General features: G+C 45.4%; 2 protein-coding genes across 2 annotated transcripts in view; one reads left to right on the top strand and one right to left on the bottom strand.

Moving 5' to 3' along the window:
- ABCG8 (ATP binding cassette subfamily G member 8) overlaps nt 1-15,902 on the bottom strand; it is a 30,681-nt gene extending 14,779 nt beyond the window's left edge. The window contains exons 1-3 of the mRNA XM_063918343.1: nt 15,760-15,902; nt 4,145-4,255; nt 951-1,101 (exon numbers count right to left, since the gene is read on the bottom strand). Of these exons, the coding sequence (XP_063774413.1) occupies nt 951-1,101; nt 4,145-4,255; nt 15,760-15,819 (322 nt within the window). The 5' untranslated portion in view covers nt 15,820-15,902. The remainder of the gene's footprint in view (nt 1-950; nt 1,102-4,144; nt 4,256-15,759) is intronic.
- A 178-nt stretch (nt 15,903-16,080) lies between these two features.
- The window catches only part of ABCG5 (ATP binding cassette subfamily G member 5), a 93,802-nt gene continuing 92,454 nt past the window's right edge, over nt 16,081-17,428 (top strand). Inside the window, exons 1-2 of the mRNA XM_063919812.1 lie at nt 16,081-16,198; nt 16,349-16,503. Coding sequence (XP_063775882.1) covers nt 16,415-16,503 — 89 coding nt within the window. The 5' untranslated portion in view covers nt 16,081-16,198; nt 16,349-16,414. The remainder of the gene's footprint in view (nt 16,199-16,348; nt 16,504-17,428) is intronic.

Raw genomic sequence — 17,428 nt, 5'->3', positions numbered from 1 at the left:
TTATGATGCCTGTGGCTCTGCATTTTAGAGACGCAATTTATGCCTACATTTTTGGTGTCAACTGCATTCAACTCTATATTAGCCCCTGTATTAGTAGGTATCCGGACGATCTTCACTAAAAAGGTCTACAGTTAATAGGTCGACCACTAATGGTCAACATGCATTAGGTCAACAGGGTCAAAAGGTCAACATGTAAAGGTTAGACAATTCAAAGGTCAACATGACAATGGTCAACACACAATTTTTTTATTTTTTAACAGATTTTTCAACTATTTCATGTTTTACCATCCACATGTAATACAATTGGGATTAGTAACTTGTGCTGAGCACAGCAGTAGTGGAGTGAGGCACCTTGCGAGGGAACGCGATACACTAATGGGGCTTGTTTGTGGCAGAAAAGTGACAAAACACCCAAAAATTACAAACAAAAATTGTGTCTACCTTTTTGTGTCGACTGTTTCCATGTCGACCTTTTGACCCTGTCGACCTTTTTGACCCTGTCGACCTTTTGACCTAATAACCTACCATTAGTGGTCGACCTATTGACTTTAGACCTTTTTAGTGTAGATCTAATAATACACACCTATTAGTAAATAGTTTCCAAATGCAAAATGCTTGTTTTTTTAAGTCTATACTTTATTGATTTTATATACACTATTTCACATATTTCTTTGCAAGGTTTTAATGCATAGCAAAGCAGGCAGTGAATGGGTTACCCAGAGACCTGCCAATGGGGATTATCCTTAAGTTTCATTTTTTTTTTTTTTTAAAGAGACCATAAATATTTCTAAAAGAATTTTTATTAATGTATAAACTGAAAGCATTTCAGAATCGGTGAAAAGTAATATTTTCCTTTCTTTAGCCAATATTACAAAGTGTGCCCCTTCTAAAATGTAGCTCACATCTCTACTTGGACAGACCTTCACTATTTGCAAATATAAATAATTTACCAGAGTTTCCGATGACAGCCAACATCTGACCACTGCTGACTTTCAAATTCAGATTTGACATAGCTGAGGTTTGGGTGCCTTTATTCCAATTCCAAGGCATTTTAAATTCTGCTAATTTCTCATACCACGGAATCTGAGCATTTAAATTAACCTTCAAGATAATTCATATTTATGTTATTTTTCATTTACAGTTTTCAAAATGTTCAGTTATACATATTAGTATAAATAATTCTACATAGAGAACTACACTGCTCAAAAAAATTAAGGGAACACTAAAACAACACATCCTTCTTTACGTAGTTGAATGTGCTGACAACAAAATCACACAAAAATTATCAATGGAAATCAAATTTATTAACCCATGGAGGTCTGTATTTGGAGTCACCCTCAAAATTAAAGTGGAAAAACACACTACAGGCTGATCCAACTTTGATGTAATGTCCTTAAAACAAGTCAAAATGAGGCTCAGTAGTGTGTGTGGCCTCCACGTGCCTGAATGACCTCCCTACAACGCCTGGTCATGCTCCTGATGAGGTGGCGGATGGTCTCCTGAGGGATCTCCTCCCAGACCTGGACTAAAGCATCCGCCAACTCCTGGACAGTCTGTGGTGCAATGTAGCGTTGGTGGATGGAGCGAGACATGATGTCCCAGATGTGCTCAATTGGATTCAGGTCTGGGGAACGGGTGGGCCAGTCCATAGCATCAATGCCTTCATCTTGCAGGAACTGCTGACACACTCCAGCCACATGAGGTCTAGCATTGTCTTGCATTAGGAGGAACCCAGGGCCAACCGCACCAGCATATGGTCTCACAAGGGGTTCTAAGGATCTCATCTCGGTACCTAATGGCAGTCAGGCTACCTCTGGCGAGCACATGGAGGGCTGTGCAGCCCCCCAAAGAAATGCCACCCCACACCATTACTGACCCACTGCCAAACCGGTCATGCTGGAGGATGTTGCAGGCAGCAGAACGTTCTCCTTGGCGTCTCCAGACTCTGTCACATCTGTCACATGTGCTCAGTGAGAACCTGCTTTCACCTGTAAAGAGCACAGGGCGCCAGTGGCGAATTTGCTAATCTTGGTGTTCTCTGGCAAATGCCAAACGTCCTGCACAGTGTTGGGCTGTAAGCACAACCCCCACCTGTGGATGTCGGGCCCTCATACCACCCTCATGGAGTATGTTTCTGATCGTTTGAGTAGACACATGCACATTTGTGGCTTGCTGGAGGTCATTTTGCAGGGCTCTGGCAGTGCTCCTCCTGTTCCTCCTTGCACAAAGGCGGAGGTAGCGGTCCTGCTGCTGGGTTGTTGCCCTCTTTTGGCCTACTCCACATCTCCTGATGTACTGGCCTGTCTCCTGGTAGCGCCTCCATGCTCTGGACACTACGCTGACAGACACAGCAAACCTTCTTGCCACAGCTTGCATTGATGTGCCATCCTGGATGAGCTGCACTACCTGAGCCACTTGTGTGGGTTGTAGGGAGGTCATACATGCACGTGGAGGCCACACACACTACTGAGCCTCATTTTGACTTGTTTTAAGGACATTACATCAAAGTTGGATCAGCCTGTAGTGTGTTTTTCCACTTTAATTTTGAGGGTGACTCCAAATCCAGACCTCCATGGGTTAATAAATTTGATTTCCATTGATAATTTTTGTGTGATTTTGTTGTCAGCACATTCAACTATGTAAAGAACAAAGTATTTAATAAGAATATTTCATTCATTCTGATCTAGGATGTGTTATTTTAGTGTTCCCTTTATTTTTTTGAGCAGTGTATATTCCTGTGCAGGGTTGCCAGGATGGGCTTCCTGGTGAGCAAAAATTAAACAAAAATGAAACAGTGCCCCTACTGGCCGATTTAAAACATCTCTCACATATGACAGTACCAGTAATTTAATAAATTATTAGTCAGAATCAAGGTAAATAAAAGCAATACTTTAATCAGTAATAGTTCAGAATGTTATCCTTATAAAGACACATTCAGAGATGTAACAAGACATTTGTGTGCCCCATTGCAAATTTTTTAAAGGGCCCATACAGTATGTACCGCCCAGCCTCAGTTGCAGACTTCGTAGAACCTGCACATCCTGCTGCTATGTTAGGGGGACATGTACTAAGCAGTGATAAAAGTGGAGCAGTGAGCCTTTGGAGAAGTTGCCCATGGCAACCAATCAGCATTGACATAACATTTCTAATTTGCAAACTATACAATTGTACGGAGCAGCTGATTGGTTGCCATGGGAAATTTCTCCACTGACTCACTTCTCCACTTTTATCACTGCTTAGTACATGTCCCCCTTAGTCACATCCTTCTACCCATTAAGAAACAACGTTTGATGTAAATATGGCCAATGGAGGGTTTTCCACTAGGGTTCTACTTGCTGGGGTCAGCGCAGCAGGCTTCCTGCATCATAGCTCAGTAGAGCACTGGCAATATTGGCCTAGTTGAGGAGGCCAAATGGTCATCTGCCCAGGGGCATCAGGACAGGTCTTGTAAAGCATCTGTGAAATCTGTGCAAAAGATCAAGCATAGGCAACCCGTGGCATTAGTGCCATAAGTTGTCACTCAAGAATGTTTTGAGTGGCACTCACAGATAGCACCCATGGGATGGAATTTGATGAAGCATACATTATGAACATAGTAAACTATGCTATGGAGGGGAGGAGGTGGACAGTAATGTTGTGCTCATGGGTGTCCTGACCCCTCTATCCGCCCCTGGATTTTGCCCTTTATGTTGCATAAGCTTAACTGAATATAGAAATTATTTGATGCAATATTCTTTTTTGTTTTGCTTACAGAGCTCAGGTCATTAATGCCTCTGTGATATCAGTGATTTGCCTATAGTTAATAATCTTCTGAATTGTAGAAAAATAATTGTGTGATTTATTTGTTCTGTGCGCTGGACAAATCACCATCACTAGTCTTTCAAATGTAAAAATGTGTCAATTAAAAAATATTTCAAAATATATGAAAAGTGTGCTGCATTTATATATGTATCTATATATAAGTAGATTACATTGCCATATGCTGTAGATGCACCAGTCCAGCAAGATAAGTGTTAGAAGAAATCGTATTCTACTGTTGTTAATTATGGCAATGTGGAATTATTCACTTATTTATTCATATAGTATATGGCACTTTTATAACTTGACAAAATATCATTCTATCGCTTTATCACTAAATCTTTACCTGGTAACATAGTTCTTTCACCTCCAGGACATTTGGAGCTCCAGAGTATGTGAAATATAAACTGTTATCTTCTTCTGGAACAAATAAGTCATCTTTTGACATCATGCCCAACTATTAAAGAGATACATATTTTACAAAAACTAATTTCGGTTCTAAAAATAAAAGTCTCACATCCATGTAAATATGGCTTCTTGACTGGGAAAATAACAATATTGGGGACTTGCTAAAGGTATTACTGCCCTGGTCTGGAGCTCAGCTTCCAGTCAGAGGGTGAATTATTTTGATATTGTATAATACCGATTGAACGATTCCGGTTAGGCAGATCAGACCTTTTGTTTTTCAACTGCAAAGAGCAGAATATATTTTGTTATAAGTCAAATGCTTTGTGCCATGAAATGTTCACCAATTATTTTGGAAAATAAAGGTAAAACAGCAATGTCAGTGAAGTAATTGATACCTTCCACACTATACTAATAAACCACAGTTTTATATAATACTTATACAATTCTTCTTATTCTTTTTCTTGTTAGGAATATTACAGAAAGCTAAATAAAATACACTTAATATAGTCCTGCAGACAGATGGTGTTGTAAGTTTGCACCGTTCGTGCTCCGGAGCTGTGCGTGTGTGTACTTTTATCTACATGCAGTTCAGAGTCATAGAAAACTCAGTCCTATCTCCGCTTGCAGTTAAAAATAAGAATTTACTTACCGATAATTCTATTTCTCATAGTCCGTAGTGGATGCTGGGAACTCCGTAAGGACCATGGGGAATAGCGGCTCCGCAGGAGACTGGGAACAAAAGTAAAGCTTTAGGACTACCTGGTGTGCACTGGCTCCTCCCCCTATGACCCTCCTCCAAGCCTCAGTTAGGATACTGTGCCCGGACGAGCGTACACAATAAGGAAGGATTTATGAATCCCGGGTAAGACTCATACCAGCCACACCGATCACACCGTACAACCTGTGATCAGAGCTGGATTAAGGCTTCGGGGGGCCTGGGGTACTTAAGACAGGGGGGCCCTAAGATTTAAAATTAAAATCATGTGGGTTCCGGTAGCAGGTGCTGCTGACAAATGTACCCTCTACCGCCCCTGCAGCGGCATGTCTGTCGCCGGGCCTGCTGACCGAGCATAGAGGGCGAGTGTAGAGATGGAAGGGTCGGGTGGATGTTGGACGCGGGTGTAGAGAGCGGGTGTGGGCGGGCGTAGCGAGCGGCCGTAGGTAGCGGGATGTCTCTGCGCGCAGGAAGTCTGTATATATATATATATATATATATATATATAAAAAAAAACAGAACATATTGTAATGCAGCCTTACGTTTTTTTATGTGCTTTTGCACAGGTACAGGTAGCCAAGGAGTCCCCTGAGCTGGCTGAGAATGGGTGCTGGGCTTGCTGCTGCCTCTACGGAGTCCACGGGCGGCTGTCCGACTCCTCCCTCCTCCTTCCCTGCAGCCTGCGTGCCCAGCCAATGACTGAGCCGCAGGCTGCTGTTCCTCACACTATTGGACAGCTGAGCCGTCGCTCAGCTGTCCTTCTATCAGGGGCGGATTGGGATGGAAAACCAGCCCGGGAAATTCATGGAAGCAGCCCTAAAAGGGGCGGGATCTGTTGAGGGGGTGGGGATTGTCAAAGATTCCTCCTCATAGGGCCTGATTCTGAGTTGGACAAACTTGCAGCTTCCTTGTGACTTTTGCTGCAGTTGTTTTTGCATCTCTATGGGAATGCTGCTTCAATGCACCTCCCTGGTATACATCCATGCGTCCGAATATGCAGGGGCTGAGGCGCCCACCATCTGTCACAACATAGTAACTCACCAGCCCTATGCTATTATTATTATTATTATCAACAGTTTATTGTATTGTGCAGCACATTCCGTTGCACTTTACATAGAGAACAGCAACAACAGCAATAGACAGAGACAGCAAAAGAGCAGCCAAGATAGCAATAGAGCTGCAGAGGGAGACAAACAGCAAGAGAGCAGCAAACACAGCAACATAGGAGCAGATAGAGACAGAGAGCAATAGAGTAGCAGAGACAGACCGCAAGAGAGCAGCATAGAGAGACAGACTGCATGAGAGTAGCGCAAGTGCCAGGAGACAGCTTCTCTCAAATAGCAGTAAGGAGAGGTCCTTATAGCAGTTGCTGCCTGCTGCCAATCAGGAAAGGTAGTGTATTTGCTGGCCACCTTCAGGCGACTAACATCCAGTGTGTCTCCCGACTTGAGCAGAGGGAGAGGGAACTTATTAACAGTGTCTGCCCGCTATTTGCTGTTGCGGTACACTGTCACCCGTACTATACACTTCAACAACTGACAGTGTACCGCTACAGCAAATAGCGGGAAGTGCATATGCACATTAGACAAGAATGAACATGGCAGCCACTTACAATAAGGGATGGCATGCTGTAGGAAATGCTAGATGAGAAGAGGAAATGGTGGGTTAGCATCAATGTGTTGGTAGTATAAAAAAGGACAAGAACCACAAAAATTGCATAGTAATAACCTGTTCTAACAGCAGACCTCTGACCCCAGGGCATAATACAAATGCCTGGTTACTATGCCATCAACTTTATTGTCTCAGGCTCCAAGGCATGCAAGCACTGCTCATGCAATGCACACAGTAGAAGGTTCTGTCACAGTAATATCTGATATGCAGAAAATTATAGCAGCTATTATAATGCAATGTGGCTTTTATAATATTAAGAGAAAAAAAGGTGAAATCTCAGGAGTTTTCAATGGCGGCTGTCATACAAAGAGGAGGGGGACCAGACTGCAGACACAGATAACATGCATACTGCCTCACATATAGGACACAGGAATAAAGGAAGGGCCATGGCAGGGAAGACTGAAACATGCATTTAAACATTAACCAGACAGCAGTCAATAAAGCTAAAAAATATATATATATATATATATATTGGGCAAAGATTGGTGTACAGGTGCGCTGGTTAGTCTTAATGAAGGTTTGCAGTCCACAGGTGATTCCACACCTTGGCTGTTAACACTGATGAACCACCACCGCTGCACTTCTCCAAAGCATTCAGGACTCCTTGAATGAATTTCTGGGAAAAAAGGATTCAGGAGAATGCGCCCATAGTGTAAATCTGATTTATTTATAAAAACATATCAGTAAAACCAAATCACAGGTATAGATATAATAATACCTCTTCAGACCCACACTTTGGGCCAGTTAATGCATATAAGAAATTCCACAAGGCTAATGCACCAACCGCCGTGTCCAAACGCCGGGACCGTGCACCGTGCTGCGCTCAGAAGCCCGTCCGGCCACCCGCAGTGATCACAGGGAGATGCAGAACCGAGTGGATGAGACGTCTGGCAAGCTCCGCCCCAACGCGTTTCGTCAGCCTCCTGACGAAGTGTTTACGAAACGCGTTGGGGCGGAGCTTGCCAGACGTCTCATCCACTCGGTTCTGCATCTCCCTGTGATCACTGCGGGTGGCCGGACGGGCTTCTGAGCGCAGCACGGTGCACGGTCCCGGCGTTTGGACACGGCGGTTGGTGCATTAGCCTTGTGGAATTTCTTATATGCATTAACTGGCCCAAAGTGTGGGTCTGAAGAGGTATTATTATATCTATACCTGTGATTTGGTTTTACTGATATGTTTTTATAAATAAATCAGATTTACACTATGGGCGCATTCTCCTGAATCCTTTTTTCCCATATATATATATATATATATATCTCACTACATACACATATGTAACAATTGCACACGTACATATATGCAAGGACATCATTATTACATCTTTAGTGTACATAAATTGACGGTCATTACATTGCAATTTTAACACAGAAATGTACTCATGCTGTATATTTGCAGGAATAAAGCCATAATGCCCCCAATATCTCAGGCCACCAGCTGTGGAATAACGTGCAGAACATGTACACAGCTCCTATGTAAAACTACACGTATGTACATGCAGCCTGTGCATGCAATCCAGAGACAGTGACAGGACAAATAGAGAATTGTCGGAGAATGATGGGGAGATAGCGAGGCTACAGGCAGCTCCCATTCATCCACAGCAGCACCGGCCTCTTACCGTCAGCGCAGACAGATCTATCTCATCCAGGCTGCGCACCAAGTTTCCTCCGCGGTGCTCTTATTATGCCGGCTCCACCTGCCCTATTATTCCAGCGTGCGGCTGTGGCTCTTCCAGGATCTCGGGAGCCGGAGGTGCGTGTGCCTGTCCCTGCGTCCGGGGTCCGACTACCATCCAGTATGTCTCCGGACTTGAGCGGAGGGAGAGGGAACTCAGTAACAGTGTCTTCCCGCTATTTGCTGTTGCGGTACACTGTCACTCGTACTATACACTTCAACAAGTAACAGTGTACCGCAACAGCTAATAGAGGGAAGACACTGCCACCCGCTCCAGCAGGCTGCGGAATATCACATTTTCCGATTTTCGTTAAGAACCTGGCAGCAGATGCGTGGATCAAGTCGGCCGCAGGCATAGTGAGCCAGCCTGGCCAAGGGCAAATGTGACTGGCTGGCCATCACAGGCAGTGGAGCCGCCGCCGGGAGCCAGAGGCGCCAGGGACTGCTATCGCTGAGCTGCCCTGTCGCTGCGTGTGGCGCCGGCTCCCGGGAGCGCAGGGCAATACCGCAGATCGGATCTCTGTTCCGATCTGCGGCATCGACGGGGGGCCCTTTGAAAAAAGGGGGCCCGGGGTACTTATCCCCGGGACCCCCCTCTTAATCCGGCTCTGCCTGTGATCTGAATCCAGTTAACAGCATGATAACAGAGGAGCCTCTGGAAAGATGGCTCACAACCACAATAACCCGATTTTTGTAACAATAACTATGTACAAGTATTGCAGACAATCCGCACTTGGGATGGGCGCCCAGCATCCACTATGGACTATGAGAAATAGAATTATCGGTAAGTAAATTCTTATTTTCTCTGACGTCCTAGTGGATGCTGGGAACTCCGTAAGGACCATGGGGATTATACCAAAGCTCCCAAACGGGCGGGAGAGTGCGGATGACTCTGCAGCACCGAATGAGAGAACTCCAGGTCCTCCTCAGCCAGGGTATCAAATTTGTAGAATTTAGCAAACGTGTTTGCCCCTGACCAAGTAGCTGCTCGGCAAAGTTGTAAAGCCGAGACCCCTCGGGCAGTCGCCCAAGATGAGCCCACTTTCCGTGTGGAATGGGCTTTTACAGATTTTCGCTGTGGCAGGCCTGCCACAGAATGTGCAAGCTGAATTGTGCTACAAATCCAACGAGCAATAGTCTGCTTAGAAGCAGGAGCACCCAGCTTGTTGGGTGCATACAGGATAAACAGCGAGTCAGATTTTCTGACTCCAGCCGTCCTGGAACATATATTTTCAGGGCCCTGACTACGTCCAGCAACTTGGAGTCCTCCAAGTCCCTAGTAGCCGCAGGTACCACAATAGGCTGGTTCACGTGAAACGCTGAAAACAGCTTAGGGAGAAATTGAGGATGAGTCCTCAATTCCGCCCTGTCTGGAAGATCAGATAAGGGCCTTTACAGGATAAAGCCCCCAATTCTGACACGCGCCTGGCCGAGGCCAGGGCCAACAACATGACCACTTTCCATGTGAGATATTTTAACTCCACAGATTCAAGTGGTTCAAACCAATGTGACTTTAGGAACCCCAAAACTACATTGAGATCCCAAGGTGCCACTGGAGGCACAAAAGGAGGCTGTATATGCAGTACCCCTTTTACAAAACGTCTGAACTTCAGGAACTAAAGTTAGTTCTTTCTGGAAGAAAATTGACAGGGCCGAAATTTGAACCTTAATGGATCCCAATTTTAGGCACATAGACACTCCTGTTTACAGGAAATGCAGGAATCGACCTAGTTGAAAATTCCTCCATCGGGGCCTTACTGGCCTCGCACCCCGCAACATATTTTCGCCAAATGCGGTGATAATGCTTTGCGGTTACATCCTTCCTGGCTTGATCAGGGTAGGGATGACTTCATCCGGAATGCCTTTTTCCTTCAGGATCCGGCGTTCAACCGCCCTGCCGTTAAACGCAGCCGCGGTAAGTCTTGGAATAGACAGGGTCCTTGCTGGAGCAGGTCCCTTCTTAGAGGTAGAGGCCACGGGTCCTCCGTGAGCATCTCTTGAAGTTCCGGGTACCAAGTCCTTCTTGGCCAATCCGGAGCCACGAGTATAGTTCTTACTCCCCTCCGTCTTACAATTCTCAGTACTTTTGGTATGAGAGGAAGAGGAGGGAACACATACACTGACTGGTACACCCACGGTGTTACCAGAGTGTCCACAGCTATTGCCTGAGGTTCCCTTGACCTGGCGCAATACCTGTCCAATTTTTTGTTTAGGCGGGACGCCATCATGTCCACCTTTGGTTTTTCCCAATGGTTTACAATCATGTGGAAGACTTCTGGGTGAAGTCCCCACTCTCCCGGGTGGAGGCCGTGCCTGCTGAGGAAGTCTGCTTCCCAGTTGTCCACTCCTGGAATGAATACTGCTGACAGTGCTATCCCATGATTTTCCGCCCAGCGAAGAATCCTTGCAGCTTCTGCCATTGACTGCTTCTTGTGCCACCCTGTCTGTTTACATGGGTGACTGCCGTGATGTTGTCCGACTGGATCAACACCGGCTGACCTTGAAGCAGTGGTCTTGCTAAGCTGAGAGCATTGTAAGTGGCCCTTAGCTCCAGGATATTTATGTGAAATGATGTCTCCAGGCTTGACCATAAGCCCTGGAAATTTCTTCCCTGTGTGACTGCTCCCCAGCCTCGCAGGCTGGCATCCGTGGTCACCAGGACCCAGTCCTGAATGCCGACTCTGCGGCCCTCTAGAAGATGAGCACTCTGCAACCACCACAGGAGGGACACCCTTGTCCTTGGTGACCGGGTTATCCGCTGATGCATCTTAAGATGCGACCCGGACCATTTGTCCAGCAGGTCCCACTGGAAAGTTCTTGCGTGGAATCTGCCGAATGGCTTTTCTTCGTAGGAAGCTACCATTTTTCCCAGAACCCTTGTGCATTGATGCACTGAGACTTGGTTCGGTTTTAGGAGGTTCCTGACTAGCTCGGATAACTCCCTGGCTCTCTCCTCCGGGAGAAACACCTTTTTCTGAACTGTGTCCAGAATCATCCCTAGGAACAGAAGACGAGTCGTCGGAACCAGCTGCGATTTTGGAATATTGAGAATCCAATCGTGCTGTCGCAACACTACCTGAGGTAGTGCTACACCGACCTCCAACTGTTCCCAGGATCTTACCCTTATCAGGAGATCGTCCAAGTAAGGGATAACTAAAACTCCCTTCCTTCGAAGGAGTATCATCATTCCGGCCATTACCTTGGTAAAGACCCGGGGTGCCGTGGACCATCCAAACGGCAGCGTCTGAAACTGATAGTGACAGTTCTGTACCACAAACCTGAGGTACCCTTGGTGAGAAGGGTAAATTTTGGACATGAAGGTAAGCATCCTTGATGTCCAGAGACACCATGTAGTCCCCTTCTCTTGAATTTGAACCTCTGTATGTAAGTGTTCAAAGATTTTAGATTTAAAATCGGTCTCACCGAGCCGTCCGGCTTCGGTACCACAACCGTGTGGAGTAATACCCCTTTCCCTGTTGCAGGAGGGGTACCTTAATTATCACCTGCTGGGAATACAGCTTGTGAATGGCTTCCAACACTGCCTCCCTGTCTGCTTGTAAAGCCCCAGCGTCATGCTGAGGGCTTGGCAGAGGCGGGGGGAGGGCTTCTGTTCCTGGGAACTGGCTGATTTCTGCAGCCGTTTCCCTCTCTGTCACGGGGCAGAAATGAGGAACCTTTTGCCCACGTGCCCTTATGGGAACGAAAGGACTGCGCCTGATAATACGGCGTCTTCTTATGTTGAGAGGCGACCTGGGGTAAAAACGTGGATTTCCCAGCTGTTGCCGTGGCCACCAGGTCTGAAAGACCGACCCCAAATAACTCCTCCCCTTTATAAGGCAATACTTCCATATGCCATTTGGAATCCGCATCACCTGACCACTGTCGTGTCCATAACCCTCTTCTGGCAGAAATGGACAGCGCACTTACTCTTGATGCCAGTCGGCAAATATCCCGCTGTGCATCACACATATATAGAAATGCATCTTTTAAATGCTCTACAGGCAATATACTGTCCCTATCTAGGGTATCAATATTTTCAGTCAGGGAATCCGACCACGCCAACCCAGCACTGCACATCCAGGCTGAGGCGATTGCTGGTCGCAGTATAACACCAGTATGTGTGTAAATACATTTTAGGATACCCTCCTGCTTTCTATCAGCAGGATCCTTAAGGGCGGCCATCTCAGGAGAGGGTAGAGCCCTTGTTTTGACAAGCGTGTGAGCGCTTTATCCCCCCTAGGGGGTGTTTCCCAACGCACCCTAACCTCTGGCGGGAAAGGATATATGCCAATAACTTTTTAGAAATGATCAGTTTTTTATCGGGGGAAACCCACGCTTCATCACACACCTCATTTAATTTCTCAGATTCAGGAAAACTACAGGTAGTTTTTCCTCACTGAACATAATACCCCTATTGGTGGTACTCGTATTATCAGAAATGTGTAAAACATTTTCCATTGCCTCAATCATGTAACGTGTGGCCCTACTGGAAGTCATATTTGTCTCTTCCCCGTCGACACTGGAGTCAGTATCCGTGTCGGCGTCTGTATTTGCCATCTGAGGTAACGGGCGCTTTAGAGCCCCTGACGGCGTATGAGACGTCTGGACAGGCACAAGCTGAGTAGCCGGCTGTCTCATGTCAATCACTGTCTTTTGTAAAGAGCTGACACTGTCATGTAATTCCTTCCAGCAGTTTATCCACTCAGGTGTCGACCCCCTAGGGGGTGACATCCCTATTACAGGCAATTTGCTCCGCCTCCACATCATTTTCCTCCTCATACATGTCGACACAAACGTACCGACACACAGCACACACACAGGGAATGCTCTGATAGAGGACAGGACCCCACTAGCCCTTTGGGGAGACAGAGGGAGAGTTTGCCAGCACACACCAGAGCGCTATATATGTATACAGGGATAACCTTATATAAGTGTTTTTCCCCTTATAGCTGCTGTATTGTTTATACTGCGCCTAATTAGTGCCCCCCTCTCTTTTTTAACCCTTTCTGTAGTGTAGTGACTGCAGGGGAGAGCCAGGGAGCTTCCCTCCAACGGAGCTGTGAGGGAAAATGGCGCCAGTGTGCTGAGGAGATAGGCTCCGCCCCTTTCTCGGCGGCCTTTTCTCCCGTTTTTCAGTGTAATCTGGCAGGGGTTAAAATTCATCCATATAGCCCTGGGGGCTATATGTGATGTATTTTCGCCAGCCAAGGTGTTTTTATTGCTGCTCAGGGCGCCCCCCCCCCCTAGCGCCCTGCACCCTCAGTGACCGAAGTGTGAAGTGTGCTGAGGAGCAATGGCGCACAGCTGCAGTGCTGTGCGCTACCTTGGTGAAGACAGAATGTCTTCTGCCGCCGATTTTCCGGACCTCTTCTTGCTTCTGGCTCTGTAAGGGGGCCGGCGGCGCGGCTCTGGGACCGGACTCCATGGCTGGGCCTGTGTTCGATCCCTCTGGAGCTAATGGTGTCCAGTAGCCTAAGAAGCCCAATCCACTCTGCACGCAGGTGAGTTCGCTTCTTCTCCCCTTAGTCCCTCGATGCAGTGAGCCTGTTGCCAGCAGGTCTCACTGAAAATAAAAAACCTAAAACTAAACTTTTCACTAAGCAGCTCAGGAGAGCCCCTAGTGTGCACCCTTCTCGTTCGGGCACAAAAATCTAACTGAGGCTTGGAGGAGGATCATAGGGGGAGGAGCCAGTGCACACCAGGTAGTCCTAAAGCTTTACTTTTGTGCCCAGTCTCCTGCGGAGCCGCTATTCCCCATGGTCCTTACGGAGTTCCCAGCATCCACTAGGACGTCAGAGAAAGAGAGATACTAGGTGTTTGCAGGTAGGGGTAAAGTTATGTTAGTGCACGTGCAGACTTTGCAGAGATGTGCTATGTGGCCTGTTTTCAGATGGATATTGTGTACAATAGAAAAACGAAAACAGGGAGCACTGTTCGTGAAAGTATCAAGCAATCCACAATTTATTACAAATACAATACATACATTCCACTGGTCACAATAAAGACAATACAAAGAGTAAAAAATAGAAAAAATATCTAAAATCACACTCTCTTAGATCCAATAAATGGTCTGCAGGCCCAGTGCTAAAAGTCAACTGTATCCCTCTTAAGGACTACAGAAGAACAGGTTTGTATCCAAGTCACTGAGTTCTCCTTGTTTCTTTGTAACAACAAATTTTTTAACTTTTTTTCAGAGCATTGTGATTCCTCACTGCGGTAGCTGATTTACAGAGTAAATGCATAGTTTGTTAGCTGATAATTTATTGCATGTTACTTGTTAGCAGAAAGCTTCCCGTTTAATGTTGGTATAGTCAGTTAGTGTAAACCATAATAAGATCAATAATAAAATCACTGATTAGTTACAGACCATCGGTTTGAGGCAATATCGAGGCAGCTTGATGCAAGGCAAGGTCATGATGTGTACCTTCGGTCCTGCTGTAGTCCACTGAAAATCATTGGTCTATTAGATGGACACGCTTACCCTAGCCTCTGTTGTGAACAGTCCGTGCGTTCTTTCCTCCTGTTGCTGGCGCCGGTTAGCTAGACAGTTCGGAGCGGTGGCTGGAGCTAACAGGAGCTGGGCTGACGAGAGCTTGTAACAGCTAACGCTGTGGATCAATCTGCAGAGTTCAACGTATGGCGGTGTTTGATGCATTTCTCAGCCGCTGAAGTGGGGCTGTTTCCTCAGAAGGCCCGCCTGTTGGGCTCCATGGCCATTTATACTATATTGGGCTCCTTAATTGAAAAACACAGCCTTCTCTAATTACAGTCCTCTAGTCACGTAGTATCAAAGTTAACTCTTTTGTAACTGCTAACTCTTTGATACTACATGACTAGAGGTTGCAGACTCTAATTAGAGAAGGCTGTGTTTTTCAATTAAGGAGCCCAATATAGTATAAATGGCCATGGAGCCCAACAGGCAGGATTTCTGAGGAAAGAGTCCCCTTGAACGTTCGCTGCGATGCGCTTGCCACAGGATCTATTCCCACTCTATGGGTGTCGTGGACACACACGAGTGGGCGTTGGTATCCTGACTGCCAGGATCCCAACAGCTGGCAAATTGAATGTATCCTTATCCTGCAGTTCACCAGCTGTCATAGAACTACTGGACTTGGCAATAGGTTGGGTGAGACTCATGGTTCAACGACAGCAGGAAATCTACACGTTGTCTATTTCCCCTGAACAGTATATACCTCTGCTGGCTGCTACACATACTAAATACTGTAGACTTTATTCTTCAAGTCAATTGAATTATACACACATGCAGCTGCTCCAATAGTCATAAGTCATTCATTCTTCTTGTACGTAGAAAGTAAATAATGTACCATTAAGTAATTTTCAAAGCAAATGTCTAAAACATAACTGGTGCTTCATAATAACTGAAGTCACAAATAATATTACGCAAAACACTAGTATTGTGTATCTATTCCAGCAACCTCAGCAGCATATACTTGTATGTGACCTGTTTATCTTGCATTAACAATGTTGCACTTACCTTTACAGAAGGAAACCGAGCTTTCCTTTTTGCCAATTCAAAGTCCCCACTTGCGTCCATCTTTTGCCCCTGTATGGTGGCATACAGTCCAAGCTAGTCCCTAGTGGTATATATGGGACCGCTAGTGAAAGCAGAGTGACTTCTCTAGGCTTTACTGAACTCTGAGAGTTGCACAGTTACATACCAGCAGGTCATCCTAGCTATCTTATATTAAACACACCCTCTCCAGGGTACTGTCACCTAATAAATTGCATTGTCTATTTAGATACAGTGTAAAAGTCTAAAGTATTATCAGATAACACAATGACACTTCCCAGTCAATCCAGTTTATGAAAGATAAAGGCTACAGCAGGGGAAAACATCCAGCATAAGCATTAGGAGCCTTTCCTGCACAATTTCTCTCAAGTTATTGAGGACGGCAATTTCTGCATGGTTGCAGGTTAGTGAGGGGCCCTGCGCCACCAGTTTGTGGAAGCAGATATTTTGGGGTATGGAATGTCGAAGCTGAGGTGGGCAGAGGGATTTACAAATGCTGTTTCTCAGCTGTGCTGTAGATGTTGTATAATTATGATGATGTGTCTGTTGTTAGATGACTGTTACAGTCTAGATCCACCCAAACGAAAAGAAAAAATATCTTAGGGAGTCCAGACGATCAATGGATGGCAGCAGGGAGCCAGGGACAATGGTTCCAGAAGATGGGCCTTGTTGCAGTATAGGTGTACGCAACATATGTTACACGGTCAGGTGAGTGATTGTATTGTCTTTATGAGGCAAACAGATTACGTGTTGCGATACAAATTTCATTTTGAAGTAGGCTGAGTACAGTAAGAACGTAACTGCGAACAGATGTGGACTGGTATATGTGCCTGTAAAAGATGCATCATTGCAGGTGCAGGAGAGCTGCTACAAATACTATATAAATATACAATATACTGGTGATGATGAAGGTTTGCAGCACTACTTAGGTTTGATAGATTTGCAAGTTCATCACTAAAGACATCTTTGTTGCAAGTAAATATATGTTGTGTGCAGGATTTTTATTTCCGTACACGAGAGTTGTACCTCCTGTATTACAGAGTTTTGTTAGTTTTTATTGAAACCTAACAGCAAATGTGGATTTTTCAATCAAAACAAATGGTTAACAATGTAGGTGTAAGTGTATGTGATGTACTCCTAGTGTAACCTAGCAGCATAAGGTATGCTACTGGATCAGAACTGTATGCGCTTTGCAATATGTATGCCTCAGCACATAACGTAAATCTGTGTTTTTGTTTTGTGTAAATGACATTCAATATGCATCTTCAACAGTCTTCATGATAATAACTTCTATAACTAAGATGAGATAAACAAATCTATCATTTTTGTCGTTCATCAGACTTCGCTCATAGGGTCTAATTCAAGGTTGATTGTAAAAGCAAAATCTTCGTCTAATGGTCAAAACCATGTGCACTGCAGGTGGGCAGATATACTGTAACATGTGCAGAGAGAGTTAGATTTGGGTGGGGTATACTGTTTCTGTGGCAGGGTAAAATACTGGCTGCTTTATTTTTACACTGCAATTTAGATTTTACACTGCAATTTAGATTCCATCCAAATCTAATTCTCTCTGCACATGTTATATCTGCCCCTCCTGCAGTGCACATGGTTTTGCCCATTACAGGAAAATAGT

The sequence above is a fragment of the Pseudophryne corroboree genome, chromosome 4, assembly GCF_028390025.1.
Source record: "Pseudophryne corroboree isolate aPseCor3 chromosome 4, aPseCor3.hap2, whole genome shotgun sequence".
NCBI lineage: Eukaryota > Metazoa > Chordata > Amphibia > Anura > Myobatrachidae > Pseudophryne > Pseudophryne corroboree.
Note: the sequence above shows the minus strand (reverse complement) of the source record. Positions and strands in the feature narration are given on the sequence as shown.